Below are 13787 nucleotides of genomic sequence, written 5' to 3' on the forward strand. Positions count from 1 at the left end.
AGCAGAGTCACCCGTCGATCATGATCCGTACAAAGCGTCGGGGATATTGGTGAAGAAGAAACTTGAAGAAATTTGTCTCATTGGAAGGGCGGCGGGCCCCTGCGCCGTCTAATAAAATGGCTAAAGTATCAAGCAATAAATACGAAAGGGCGAACACGCCAGAAGCTTTGTTCTCTTGGCAAAGAAGAAAGAAGCTTAGAAAAGGAAAATTTGATCCGTCATTTTCGGCATGGCACCTGGTTTCTCAAACCCCAAGTTTATCATGGCATTCTTGGCCGCGTTGACCATACCCGGAGGCCCGCAGAGCATCATCTTCGTGTCAGTGCTCGCGCTGGGCAACTTCTCTGCGATGAGCTCCTGCGTGCAGTAGCCCGTGCCGTAGGCCCAGTCTTCGGGGGGTTGGTCCAGCAAGTAGTATACCTTGAACTGCTTCGGGTAGCGGCGAGCAAAGGTGTCGAGCTCCTTGCGCAGCAAAATGTCCTGCTCGGTGCGGTTGGCGTAGATGAGGCTAATCTGCGTTAGGTCGCGGTCATCCTCGCAAATTCCGCGAATGACTTGGAACATGGGAGTGATGCCGGTGCCACCGGCAACCATGCCGACCTTCTTCGCGAGTCCGCGTGTGTACCGCATCGCGCCTTTGGGTCCGCGGAAAAGCACCTCGTCGCCGACCTCCAGATTGGCGAGGTAGTTGTTGGTCAGCTTGCCGTCAGGGTACACCTTGATGACAAGCTCGAGAACGCCCCGATCCGCATTGTTGGAGACGGGCGTGTAGGAGCGTGACACGCTCTCGCCGTCCACGTCTGCCTTGATGGCAACGTGCTGTCCGATGGGCAGTCCAAGGACCGTCTCCGTCGTGGGCAGAGTAAATGTGAAGCGGTATACGTTGGGCGAAAGCAGGACCTTGTCTTGGAGGGGAAGATGCGAGTACGTGGCGGGGTCGAGCAGGCCGCGCTGCAGCAGCGTGTCTTCCTGGACTGGTTCGGGCACGCGCATGTGCGCTGGGTAGCTGGTAAACGACTTGCTCTGTTGGGCGAGACGCGCGAAGTGCTGTGCAAGGAGGGCGTCAACGATGGTGAAGATGCCGGCGCCTGCCAGCAGGCCCTTGGTGAACCCAAAGCCATGTTGGCCAGGCTTCTCGTTGTTGAGGATAGACAGCAGCCATTTCGGTGTAGAAGGGCCGTAGTGGCGGGTGCCGTAATACACGCCAGTGACTGCTAGTGAGAAGAGGCCGAAGCTTGCTAGCTTGGAGACGATCGAATGTGTCTTGCTCGGTGCTGGCTTGTCTGTCTTGGGCGCTGGTGTGACGGTAATGGCCTTGCGCTGTGGCTTCTTCTTGTAGCCCTTGAGGCTTCCGACTTGAAAGGTCTCCATTATGTCGTAGGCATCTTCCGAGTGGCCAGCATTGTCAAAGGCTTCTGTAGCATCCGTGCCAGCGGCCTCTGCGAGAACTTCAGAACCGCCAGGGTGGTCTTCCAGATACTTTGTCACATCATAGACTGATAATGTCAGTATATACTTGGAAAACAAGCAACTGAGTAAGAAGAACCCAACTTACCCTTGCCATTAATGGTCATCCACGCGTCACTTGCCACCTTGTGCTCGGCGACTTGTCTTGAGTCGTATTCCATTGTGCTCATGTTATGATATTGTTAGATGCAGACAGAAATAAAGAAAAGTTGATGTATTTTGACTAGGCGAGAAAATGAATCTATAAGGGACTGCGACAAGATTGTCAAAGTCTGCGACCACTGACTTTTTAAGAGTTGCTAATTAGCTTCCTTCACTGCGGGAAATTTGTCAGACTAAGTTTCCATTCTTTTCCGATTGACGGTAAATGTCGCTCGATAGCCAGCAAGGGTCGATCGATTTTTCTCCGTCCAGGCCTCATTGTAACTCCTTCCCCTGCAGTGCAGAGCCACTATCTCAGAGTCCGCGGACTATTTGTGGCATTTGCCTAGGCAGCACTACATCACTGTGGGACAGGTAAGTTTCGTATCTCGGCCGCTGCAAAGGTGCCCACTCATTGTGTCTTGCAGCTGTCAAAAACCCGGGCTGTGGTACGCTGCCGGGGTTTTCAACTCCCACCGGTCGCCTGTGGCCACCGAGCGTAACGCCCCGGCGTGGCCGAGTCTAGCGAGGCGGAATCGTCCGGAGTGAAAAGCTGTGGCGTCACATCGCGCCGTTCCGCGGTTTTTGCACCAAAACAATCTCATTAAACTGGGCACTAAGGAGCTTGGCCTCGGCCATTCTGGGTCTACACACTGACGCCCGCCAATGAGCAGAACGCAAATGTAAGGCTTGGACAGAGCCCTGTGAAATCTTGTGGCGTAATGGCGTCCGCGGCCCATGGAAGATCTCCGGAGGCGATTACGGGCGCAATTGATTTTGCCGGCATGATAATGACGACAGGGAATCCGGGTAAAATCGCCAATGTGCGATATTTTTGGCTAAGCAGAGGCATTTCTAGAAAAGCTCTAGAATGCCTCGGCAGGGCCCGTAGTTTCCATTTCGTTGTAGAGAAGCAGTGATACTTATTAGCTTGGCCGCCGCTTACAGAATTGGATTAACCAGCAATCACCTACCTACATACACTGATTAATCACACATACAATTGCACTAGCAATAACACGCAGTGTTTCTTCATCATGTCTACGAAACAATTTTATCTTCTTGGCGAAGACATCACCACAGCTCGCGATATCGAGCTACCAGAGTCAACTGATTTTGAAGAACTCCAACATCACATTGCCGCCCATTATAGCATAGTTGATCCCAAAGGTAAGTCAGCTCTCAAGCACACAACCAAATATCTTGCTGATGAGTAAAGGGGTTGGCTTCTTATATGACCAGCGCAGACTGACAGCTGTTGCGGACATTGTCGCCAAAGATGGCCCTGTGGCTGTCACTATTGATGGCAAGGCCGTGCGTGAGGTGCCCTCACCAGCTGGCATTCCGTATTTTGGAAACTATCTAGAAATCTACCCAGATCATCTGGGTAACCACCAAAGACTATTTGAGAAGCTCGGTCCTTTGTTTTCCACAAGCAACATGGGAAGCCGGGTCTACCAAACAAACGACCCTAAGCTCGCCACAATCTTCTTCAGCGAGAGCGACTTCTTCAGCAAGCACATCATTCCCGGTCATCCTCTCTTTCCGATCAAGTCTCGCGAAGCAGGTGTGTTTTTGGGTGATACGGATACTGAGGAATGGAAACTTGCACACAAGTTCCTGCCTCCTGCACTGGGACCCAAGGCTGTCCGCCACTACGCACCCACTATGCAAAAGAGCGTCGAGGAGGCTTTCAAGGTGTTCGACGAGCTGGATGAGAGAGGTGAGGCTTGGAATGTCTACCAGTACATGCTGAAGCTTGGCTCTCAGGCTGTCGGGAAGTTGGTACTCGGCATGGACTTTAAGCACTTTACTGGTGTGGATGCGCCGCTGCACGAAATGGTCATGAAGATTGCCGAGAACCTGGAGCTCAACAAAAGGGTGTCGACGATGGGTGCGTGGTACGCCAACATGCCGTTTGGCGACCCCAAGAAGCTCCGTCAAACAAAGGCGCGCATTGAGGAAATGTTGCTGGAGTCTATTGCGCAGGCTTCCAGGGGCGAAGAGGATCTTGAGCTCCAGGACGCAGCCTTGAAGGCTGAAAACGTTGTCGGTGCGTAATCTTTTCACGCATTCCAAGCAAAAACATTGGTACTAATTTTTTCTGTAGATTATTTTCTCCGCGCACAGGACAGCAAGGGCAACAAGCTTCCACCTGCACAGTTTGCGCCAGCACTCGTCGTGGCCACCGGCGCCGGATTCACAACCACTTCCTCCCTGCTGTCGTGGCTCCTCTACAGCCTGGTCCAGTACGAAGGCACCCAGGAGCGCCTGCTGCAGGAGCTCATCGACAATGACTGGGACGAGGACACGCAAGTTACTGCCGACCTGACCAACAAGCTCACATACCTCGATAAGTTCATCAAGGAGACACAGCGTCGCCACAACCCGTCGTACCAGCCTGGGCGCACGTCCAAGAAGGACATGATCCTGCCGGGCGGCTACAGGCTGCCCAAGGACTCGGTCGTTATTCCGGCACTGCACCACATCCACAACAATGGCAAGATCTGGGAGAACCCCAACCGGTTCGATGTCGACCGCTGGGACACGGACAAGGTCAAGGGGCGGCCGCAGGGCGCGTACACGCCGTTTGCGCAGGGTCCCCGCATGTGCGTCGGCTTCAACTTTGCGCTGCAGGAGATTAAAGTCTTCCTGCCCAAGCTTGTGTACCGCTACAAGTTTACACTGGCACAGGATGGGCCGATCGAGTATGATCCCTACTTCCAGCTCATCCGGCCAAACAACTTGTACGTGCGGGCGGAGAAGAGAGTCAAGTGGCCTCCCAGGTCAGAGTAGACCATTTGACTAAGGGGAATCGTAAACGACGGCAGCAAATTTAGACATGAGATGTAAAAAATAGAAATGCATTAATGAATAGACACTTTTTTCTTCGGCTTGCACCGCCGTAAAGGATCTGTTGTGATGCCCTACTTACCCTAGACACGGCGTTGAGAAGGACAGAAAGTTGGCTGCACGTATCCAGAATGAAATCAGCCATTTCAGTTTGAGTCATCGCCGCAACTGCAGTCAATTTCGACGTGCACTTATTTAAGTATTTGCTTGTGCCGTCGAACGAGGCTGACAATCCCTAGTCTCTCTGTGAAAACTCTGAAAAGAACCGTTTGAGCTGCTGACGCCGCTGATCCGTCACGATCTTCTTTCACGCTTTAATCACTTTGCATCTCTGATACTCAATTGCACCAATTTCAAGCGGCAAAGTCAACTTAATGCAGGAAACAGTATTATTTGCCAATTAGAAGGACAATCAAGACGTGATTACAGGGAACATTTTGGTGGATGAGGCGCTGTAACCACTGCTAAGCGTTACCGATGGTAGCAGGCCGTGCAACCCACTTCGGTGCTATCGATTGCTGAAAAGTGGAGTGCCTCCAACTTTTTTTTTTTCCTATCGCGGGTCGTTGTCTGAATCTTTTGGCTGGTGATTATCTACAAGAACAGCTTTCCCACGGCTACCGAGGAAATGAAGCGCAAAATCGAAGAAACCAATGAACCGGCCGAAAAGGCAAAGGCTGTGACGGGACAGCCCGACAAGGGATTTTCCTTCACCGACCTTGCCCTTGATCCTCGTCTGGTGCAGGCCGTCGCCGAGCAAAAGTTTTCTCAGCCGACGCTGGTGCAGCGCATGGCCATTCCCATCGCTCTCAAAGGCCAAGATGTTCTGTGCAAGGCCAAGACTGGCTCTGGAAAGACGGCTGCTTACGTGTTGCCTGTTCTTGCGGGCATCCTGAAACGCAAGACTGTACGCAGATTTATCGTGAAGACGCCTGCGGTAGCCAATGCTAACTTGTGCTAGACTGACCCCGAGCCTGCTACCGCCGCCCTAATTCTTGTACCGACCCGCGAACTGGCCGACCAGGTCTTCAAGGCGATTGAACAATTCTCGGCCTTTTGCTCGAAAGATGTGCGCGCCGTCAAGCTCACCGATAAGCTTTCGGACGCCGTCCAGCGATCTCTGCTCGCTACACTGCCCGATATAGTCATCTCTACCCCCGCGCGGGCATGGCACAATGTCAACGGAAACTCCTCCGCCTTGTCTTTGAGCAAACTTTCACATCTCGTCCTGGACGAAGCGGACCTACTGCTATCATACGGCTACGACAGCGACCTGGAGAACCTGTCATGGTCAATACCGAAAGGGATCCAGACCATCATGATGAGCGCTACGCTAACGTCGGAAGTCGATTCGCTCAAGAAGATTTTCTATCGCGACAACGTGCCCGAACTACTCGACCTGGAAGAGCCGGATAACGAAGGCGAGGGTATTACACAGCTAGTAACCAAGTGCGGCGAAGACGAAAAGTTCCTGCTGGCTTATGTCATTTTCAAGCTCAAGCTCGTCAAGGGCAAGTGCATCATATTCGTCGGCGACATTGATCGCTGCTACCGCCTGAAGCTCTTTTTCGAGCAATTTGGCATTCGCAGCTGTATTCTTAACTCGGAGCTACCGGTCAACTCGCGAATCCATGTCGTAGAAGAATTCAACAAGAACGTGTACGATATCATCATTGCATCCGACGAAAAGGAGATTCTAGGCAACGAGAATAAGGCTGCTGAGGAGGAAGCGGAGGAGGCAGAGGAGGAGGAAGTCGAGGAGACAACGGAAACGAGCGAGAAACGACCCAAGAAGAAGCGCAAGTCCACAAAGCAGGACCTGGAATACGGCGTGTCGAGAGGCATCGACTTCAAGAACGTGGCGGCCGTTATCAACTTTGACTTGCCGACAACGGCTTCGTCGTATACACACCGCATCGGCCGAACGGCGCGCGCTGGCAAGGCCGGCATGGCGCTGTCATTTGTAGTGCCCAAAGACCAGTACCGCAAGCACATGCCCACAACGATAGCGAGCGCGGAAAAGGACGAAAAGATTCTGGCGCGCATCACGAAGCAACAAATTAAGAAGGGCAAGGAAATCAAGCCATACAACTTCAACCCCGAACAAGTGGAGGCTTTCCGGTATCGCATGAACGACGCGCTGCGAGCCGTCACCAAGGTCGCTGTGCGTGAGGCGCGGACGAGGGAGCTCCGACAAGAGCTGCTCAAGAGCGAAAAGCTTAAGCGGTACGCAAACATGCATCACGAACTCTGCTGAGCAAGCGCTGACTATTTTAGGTACTTTGAGGAGAACCCGACCGAAATGGCCCACCTGCGCCACGATGGCGAGCTGCGCACGGCGCGCCAACAGGCGCACTTGAAACATATTCCGGAGTACCTGCTGCCCAAAGAGGGCAAGGAGGCGCTGACGACGGAAAAGGTTGGGTTTGTGCCGCTGCGCAAGTTTGGGGGCAAGGACCGCAGAAGCAAGAGGGGCAAGTCGGGCAAGCGGATCGGGTCGCGCAAGGGGGATCCTCTAAAGACGTTCTCGGCGCGTAGGAGGAAGTGAGAAGTTTCCCAAGCAAGGATAGAAATCGGCGTTAAAATGATCATGCAATGTACATATGTTTGAAATGAAGCAGACAACAACGGGAAACTGTATCGACAAGCGGATTGGGCGTCATAAAAAAAGGCCAGTGAGGGCGTTAACGTAGGTCGGTGCCTGGTGGCGGTGGTAACTGCGCTCAGCGGCCTGCCAGATGTCAACGTCAAGGTGCAGTGGGCAGCACAAGCAGGTAGACGGACAGGGCTGATGGGCTCCACGACTGCTGCACTCAGCCTGCACATGACAGCGGCGGACTGAGCGCTGCAAAGGGGAGTTGAGACGGACAGCACAAGGGCCTGAAAAGGCACTGATCAGCATAGGGCCAGTATTTAAGGGTCCTTGGCGGTGGAAGGCTTGAAGGCCAGCCGGAGAGAAGAGAGGTTCCGGCTGTAGCTCTGCAGCACAAGTCAATTCGTGTCGGATCCTCTCTAGTGGTTGGCAAACATGGAATCAGGCTGTCAGTGGCAATGGTAGGCACGGCGGAGAACCCGAGGCTTTAGTTTCCATGGTGCATGACTGTTTCCCAAGAGGTTACAGCGAGTTTCAATAGCGTCTAAAGTGGTTTCCTCCCCCAATGCCCGTCGTATCTAGGCTGTGGACCCCTGCCAATAAGCCCGGCGCGCCCAGGCGGCGCCAAGTCAGTCCGCAGCGAAAATCCATTATTACTCCGTATTCTGCCTCGTCTCGTCATTCTGAATTTTACCCCCCCGTCAAACGCTTTTTCGTCTCCCCCCATCGTCGCCTTTGGGCATTACATTCGTTATACCAGCATCGCCATACTCGATAACCCTTCGAACCGATCGCCCGACAATTGACTGCTCGATCTTTGAGTTTTTCCTTGACATTTTGACAGGTGGGTCGCCGAGTCTCTGCCCTCAAACTCTGTTTCTGGCTTGCCACTGGCGAGCGTTGCGAGTGCAAACGCTACTGCTGAAGTCTCCAACGGCCGCCCTTGCATGAGATCTGTCGAGAAGAAAACGAGATGGAAGAGAAACGCAACGCGCAGTAGCGCCCAGCTAGAATCGAATGCAACGCTCTTCTTTGCTTCTTTGCAAGGCCCGCTGTTAAGCTTAAGCGTCTCCGCGGCAAGGGTCTCTGCACAATGTCTCGCTTTGAAGCGAACTGGTCGGCCTAGTGAATAAGCAGACTGCTGTCGCGTGCTCTTCCGTTGCTCGTCATATCTATCACAATTTTTTTTTGTTGCCTGGATGACCCAAGGAGATTGACTCTGCGCGCCGGCACTGGCATTTTGATGTCGCCAATGGGGCTTACTTCCTATGAAACTTTGCTAACAAAGGACAACGCGCAGCGATTCCTCAGACAACACTCACACGAAGTCGCTGAACCACACCCAAAGAGTTTATTTACGCCAACTTCCAATAGCATACACATTCTTTTCATATCCAGCGCCAAACATGCTGCGTTCTGTGGCTGCTGCGCTCTTGAGCGCCGCCACCGTCCTCGCCCTCTGCGGCCCGGAGAACCCATGCCCAGAGAGCTCGCCCTGCTGCTCCCGTGAGTTCACTGACAAACCCAGACATGACGGACAGAGTTAATGCTGGCTAGAATATGGCGAATGCGGCATCGGTGCCTACTGCCTCGGCGGATGCGACCCTCGAGGCTCCTTCAAGCTCGACGCCTGCGCCCCCGCCCCTGTCTGCTCCGACAAGAAGATGAAGTTTGACGAAATCAACAAGACTAGCGTTGATATCCTCAAGTACCTTGGTGACGCCAGCAAGGCCGACTGGATGGTGCAGGGCGAGGTGGTCCAGTACAACGACTACACCCTTATGACTATGGCGAAGGACACACCCGGCACTGTCCTGGCCTCAACCGAGTACATGTGGTACGGCAACGTCAAGGCCACCATGAAGACCAGCCGCGGGCGCGGTGTCGTCACTGCCTTTATTCTGCTTTCCGATGTCAAGGACGAGATTGACTACGAATGGGTCGGAGTCGATCTCGGCACCTCTCAGACCAACTACTACTTCCAGGGCATTACCGACTGTGAGTGGCAATGATAGGCGCTTTTATGTCGCCATGCTAATCCATCCCAGACGGCAACTCGGGCAACATTTCGACCGACGATACCTTTGGCAGCTGGCACGAGTACGAAATTCGCTGGACCCCCGACAAGGTTGAGTGGCTGGTCGATGGCACAACTCACCGCAGCAAGGACCGCAAGGACACTTGGAACAAAACCTCCAACACCTGGGCCTTTCCGCAGACGCCCGCTCGCATCCAACTCTCCATCTGGCCTGGCGGCAAGGCTAGCAACCCTCCTGGTACCATCAACTGGGCTGGTGGTGTCATTTCGTGGGACCACCCCGACGTAAAGAACAACGGTTACTACTACGCTGCTGTCAAGTCTGTCGAGATCGAGTGCTACAAGGGCAAAAATGACGGCAACAGCTACATTTACACGGACGCCAAAGGCACCAACGACACCATCAAGATGACCGACAAGAGCACCATTCTGGGCTCGTTTGACGCCACCGGCCTAAACATGGACGCTGGCAAATCCGAGCCTGACAAGCCCAAGTCTACCCAGGCTTCCGTTCCTGGCGGCGGCATCCCCGGCAAAAACGACCACGGTGACGATAGCTCCAGTGGCGGCGGCACCGGCGGCGGCGGCTCCGGCTCCGGTAACACTCCTGCGCAGGGCCTAGACCCCAAGACCTGCGATCCCAAGACGTTCAACCAAGATTGCAGCACCACCGGCAGCACCACCGGCGGCAACGGCAACTCGAAATCCGGCGGCAAGAGCTCCGGCTCGCAAACGCAGGCCAGCATCTTGGCCATTGTCATTGCGGGTGCCGCTCTCCTCTGGCTGTAATGTCGCTCGCTGGTGTGCTTTTTTCTCGTCTGGCGTTTAGGGTTTTTGTACATGACCGCGTGCGTGTTGCATTCTCGGCGCCTTCTGATGGCGCGTCTACTGTATCACATTCTGGGCGGCGCACTGCTGGATGACAGAAGATGGTAATGGTAATAATGTTATGGCTGCGCATTCGTTTTTTTTTCTTCTCTTCGTTCTTAATATTGGTCTTCATCTTTATTACTGTTGGCTATCCCTTTCCTTGTCACGTTTACGCATACCAAGCGAACTTTTAGACAAATATCTTTTACTAGACAGTCCTTCATTTGAGTTTGTCGATACCAATCTCGGTTCAAGTCCCACGGGCTTACGCCACTGTCACACGACATGCACGCTAGCTGATGTCGAGGAACTGCATCCATGCATGCGCTATCACCGTGAAACATTTGTCTTTCCTTTATAAGGCCAGCCCCCTCTCGAGGACTTTTGTGATGCAATGCTACCTGACACCTCTCTTGCATAGACCGTCTTCTTGCACGACCATGTGGTTTGAATGCACCGCCAACTCAGAAAACGCTGCGAGACACCACTATGTCAGAAGGCGCAGGCTAATTATAATTATCCGTGACTAGCAGGTCTGGCACCAACGCCATGTCGGATTATCGGAGCTTCGGACCCTCGCAGGGCCGGCGCTGGTGGAGCTGGACGCGCCACCGGCTGGCATATGCACGAGCTGAGCAACGCCGGACAAAGCAATACTGCAACAGCGTGTATGAGCTAGCGGTCAGCCATGATACTCAGTACTAATTGCAGCCCAATTCCCCCCGCCTGATCGGAGGTCGGAGGTTTAAAGAACAACGAGACGTTGTGGAGAAGGGCTACTACGCGCGCGCGGTGGGGAGCACCGTCGCAAGTTGCACCGGGCCGTCAGCGGCCGGGGCCTTGGTCAGATTTGGGCTATTCTGAATCGTAATAGCTCATGAAAAAAAGCAGGAAAACGGGAGGGGAAAGCTGGAGCGATGGTGGGCCATGGATCAATGTGGCTTGGTGATTTGCTGTCGTTTATAAAGCGCTGCTGACCCCCATTTACATACCTCTGAATCTTCTTTTTCGACTTGACCGATGCACATCGACCAGACAACGAAGTCCTGTGTACGCATAACCTAGGCACACAGACACGATGCTTCCTAAAATGTATCCAATCGACGGGTCCGAGGGCTATCCTCGGACTACGCCCATGAAGGTCATCGTCTGCGGCTTTCCACGAACCGGCACCATGAGTACATTACCATCTACCACCCTCTCGCTTCCTCTCTAGACTAATATTTCGGAACAGGCACACACGCCGCTCTCCAGATGCTGGGTTTCAACCGCACGCACCACATGATCCACGTCGTCACCGACACCGAGAACCGCGAGATGCGCGAATGGACACGCGCCCTGCGCGCCAAGTACCGAAACTCGGGCACGTTTACAAAGCTCGACTGGGACCGGCTCCTTGGCGACTGCCAGGGGGTCATCGACTACCCGTCGGCGCTCTTCGCCGCCGACTTCGCGCAGCTGTACCCGGACGCCAAGGTCGTCATGCTGAACCGCGACCCGGAGAAATGGTACGAGAGCGTGTCCGAGACGGTGGCCGCGTTCCAGTCCCCAGGTCTGCTCCGCAGGGTCAAGATGCTGTACTGCTACCTGTTTGCGCCGCCGATGCGGGACATGGCGGGCTTCTGGACCGAGATCCACCACGCCGAGGGCAACTACAACCACTTTAAGGAAAAGGAAAAGGCGATTGCGTACATGCAAAAGAGCTACGACGAGTGCCGGGCCGTGGTGGACGAGGAGAGACGGATCGAGTGGAAGGTGCAGGACGGGTGGGAGCCGCTGTGCGAGCATCTGGGGGTCGAGGTGCCGAAGGTCAAGGACGAGACGACGGGGGGGATGGTGACGGCGCCGTTTCCGAGGATCAACGACCGGGCGATGTTTCAGCAGAATGTGGAAAGGAACGTGCAGGGCATGATGGCGCGGGCGAATGAAGCTGTGTTTGGGGTTGTGGGGAGGAGTGTCGTGCTGGGCGCGGTGGGATACGGCGCGTATGTGGCGTGGAAGGTGACGGCGGCAAGGAGGTAGGTACGTCGTTGCGACTGATGTTAGATTGTGAGGCCTCTGTAAAGATATTTGTGGCGGGCGGGAAAGTAGGCAAGCGAATACACTCTTCTCATCACAAAAAGGTCGGATGCGTGCTAAGCTGAGGTCCAAGTGAGGTTTGCACTTGCAGTCTTGGCAAGGACACTCTGGCCTGGGGCGAGGAATCGCAGCGAACGGATTGTAGCATATTGCCTCGCTGTTTTGCGGCCACTAACTACCTGTAATTCCCCGACTCGAGGCAAAATACGCCTGTAAATTTGTAGGCAGTAAAACGAGGTTCTACCGGCTAACAACTAAGGGTGCGGTTTGACTCACGGCAAATTCCATGTCTCAATAGAGCCAAAGATGAAAAAAAAAAAAAAACCCGATTGCATCCAGCGGGGGAGAGCCGCTACTTGATAGAATGCACGATCAGAGATTTATCTCTGTGGCGTCCAAGTACCGACCGCTGCTGAAGGGTGCAGGTTTCAGCGCCACCAGAGAAAGAGAGGCCGAATCAGCTGCGCCTCTCGTGCCTTCGCCCTCGCGACGCGAGCTTCGCTCCTCCATCTGCAAAGCGGCGATCCCTTTATTTTAATAGCGGGGAGCGAGCGTCAGCACTGGCGGACTTTTAGCTGCGGACCGTGACGCTAAACCCGTCAGCCTCACGGTTCCAACGTGCTTGGCTGCAGGGCGGTCCTGGACAGCCTCGTCCTCCGCCTGCGGAGAGGCTTCGCGTCGCTATTCGTCGCCCTGTGGAAGAGGGCGAATGGCGGGTGTAAGTCTGCGCTCTATTCTGCGAGCATGTAAAACATTGAAAACGAGTAAAGGAATTGCCGTAAATGGGTTCTAGATATAAAGCATCTAGGCTGCCCGGATTCAATTCAAGTCGAAATCATCAACCACCTCAGCATTTGATTGACAGCACCAACATCTGCGCCACTCCCAAACACACCACTTACAACCGCCCCAACTATTTTTTGCACCGATCAACTTATGCGCCCAACCACTTACACGCACACAATGCCTCACACAATCGCATTCATCGGCGCCTCTGGCGGCTGCGGCCTCGCCGCCCTCCGCCGCGCCGTCTCCGCCGGCCACACCTGCATCGCCCTCTGCCGCACGCCCTCCAAGATGTCCGTCCACTTCCCCTCGGCGCCGCCCAACCTCGTCGTCCTCGCCGGCAACGCGCACGACGCCTCGGCCGTCGTCTCGTGCCTCGTGCGGCCCGACGACCCGCGGCGGCTCGTCGACGCCATCCACGTCTCCGTCGGCGGCCGGCTGGACCTCCGGACCTTTGCCCTCGACGACCCCGACGTCTGCAAAAAGGCCACGTCCTGCATCCTCTCCGCCCTCGCCTCCCTCCGCCGCGACAAGGGCTGCGAGGGCCGCCCGCTGTACACCGTGATTAGCACGACCGGCATCTCCAGGTTTGGGCGCGACGTGCCGCTGGGCATGCTGCCCATGTACAAGTGGATGCTGCACCAGCCGCACGCGGACAAAGAGGTCATGGAGAGGGAGCTCACGGCGAGCGGGGAGCGGGTGGTCATGATCCGTCCGAGCTATCTGAAAGACGAGGCCAAGCCGGAAAAGGCGATTCGAGTCGGTGTGGAGGACCCGAGCAAGGGCGTGGAGAGGAAGGAGGTTGGGTACTTTATCGCGAGAGAGGATGTGGGAAGATGGGTGTATGAGAATCTGCTGCAGGACCCGGCAGAGTGCCAGTACGAGGGCAAGGCTTTGTCACTTTCATGGTAATGGCTAGCATGTATGGTAGGGTATTCTTGAGATTTTAGCGAGATTTTA

At 54.6% G+C, this 13787-nt stretch overlaps 6 protein-coding genes across 6 annotated transcripts; 5 read left to right on the top strand and 1 right to left on the bottom strand.

The window, feature by feature from the left end:
* Nucleotides 1-195: 195 nt before the first annotated feature.
* Nucleotides 196-1628, bottom strand: LMH87_010709 (uncharacterized protein; the record flags this gene model as incomplete). The annotated part of the gene is made up of 2 exons (XM_056199730.1): nt 196-1496; nt 1556-1628. 2 exons carry the CDS (start codon nt 1626-1628, stop codon nt 196-198), a joined length of 1374 nt encoding a protein of 457 aa, XP_056051651.1.
* Nucleotides 1629-2645: 1017 nt separating this feature from the next.
* On the top strand, nt 2646-4404 carry LMH87_010710 (uncharacterized protein; the record flags this gene model as incomplete). The annotated part of the gene is made up of 3 exons (XM_056199733.1): nt 2646-2778; nt 2828-3661; nt 3719-4404. 3 exons carry the CDS (start codon nt 2646-2648, stop codon nt 4402-4404), a joined length of 1653 nt encoding a protein of 550 aa, XP_056051652.1.
* A 685-nt stretch (nt 4405-5089) lies between these two features.
* Nucleotides 5090-7009, top strand: LMH87_010711 (uncharacterized protein; the record flags this gene model as incomplete). The annotated part of the gene is made up of 3 exons (XM_056199734.1): nt 5090-5368; nt 5423-6687; nt 6739-7009. 3 exons carry the CDS (start codon nt 5090-5092, stop codon nt 7007-7009), a joined length of 1815 nt encoding a protein of 604 aa, XP_056051653.1.
* Nucleotides 7010-8460: 1451 nt separating this feature from the next.
* Nucleotides 8461-9881, top strand: LMH87_010712 (uncharacterized protein; the record flags this gene model as incomplete). Its single annotated transcript, XM_056199735.1, has 3 exons — nt 8461-8560; nt 8612-9052; nt 9103-9881. 3 exons carry the CDS (start codon nt 8461-8463, stop codon nt 9879-9881), a joined length of 1320 nt encoding a protein of 439 aa, XP_056051654.1.
* Nucleotides 9882-11040: 1159 nt separating this feature from the next.
* On the top strand, nt 11041-11984 carry LMH87_010713 (uncharacterized protein; the record flags this gene model as incomplete). The annotated part of the gene is made up of 2 exons (XM_056199736.1): nt 11041-11140; nt 11197-11984. The coding sequence occupies 2 exons, from the start codon at nt 11041-11043 to the stop codon at nt 11982-11984; spliced, it is 888 nt and encodes a 295-aa protein (XP_056051655.1).
* Nucleotides 11985-13004: 1020 nt separating this feature from the next.
* Nucleotides 13005-13739, top strand: LMH87_010714 (uncharacterized protein; the record flags this gene model as incomplete). Its single annotated transcript, XM_056199737.1, has 1 exon — nt 13005-13739. The coding sequence occupies one exon, from the start codon at nt 13005-13007 to the stop codon at nt 13737-13739; it is 735 nt and encodes a 244-aa protein (XP_056051656.1).
* Between the last annotated feature and the right edge of the window lie 48 nt (nt 13740-13787).

This window comes from Akanthomyces muscarius, chromosome 4, assembly GCF_028009165.1.
Source record: "Akanthomyces muscarius strain Ve6 chromosome 4, whole genome shotgun sequence".
Classification (NCBI taxonomy): domain Eukaryota; kingdom Fungi; phylum Ascomycota; class Sordariomycetes; order Hypocreales; family Cordycipitaceae; genus Akanthomyces; species Akanthomyces muscarius.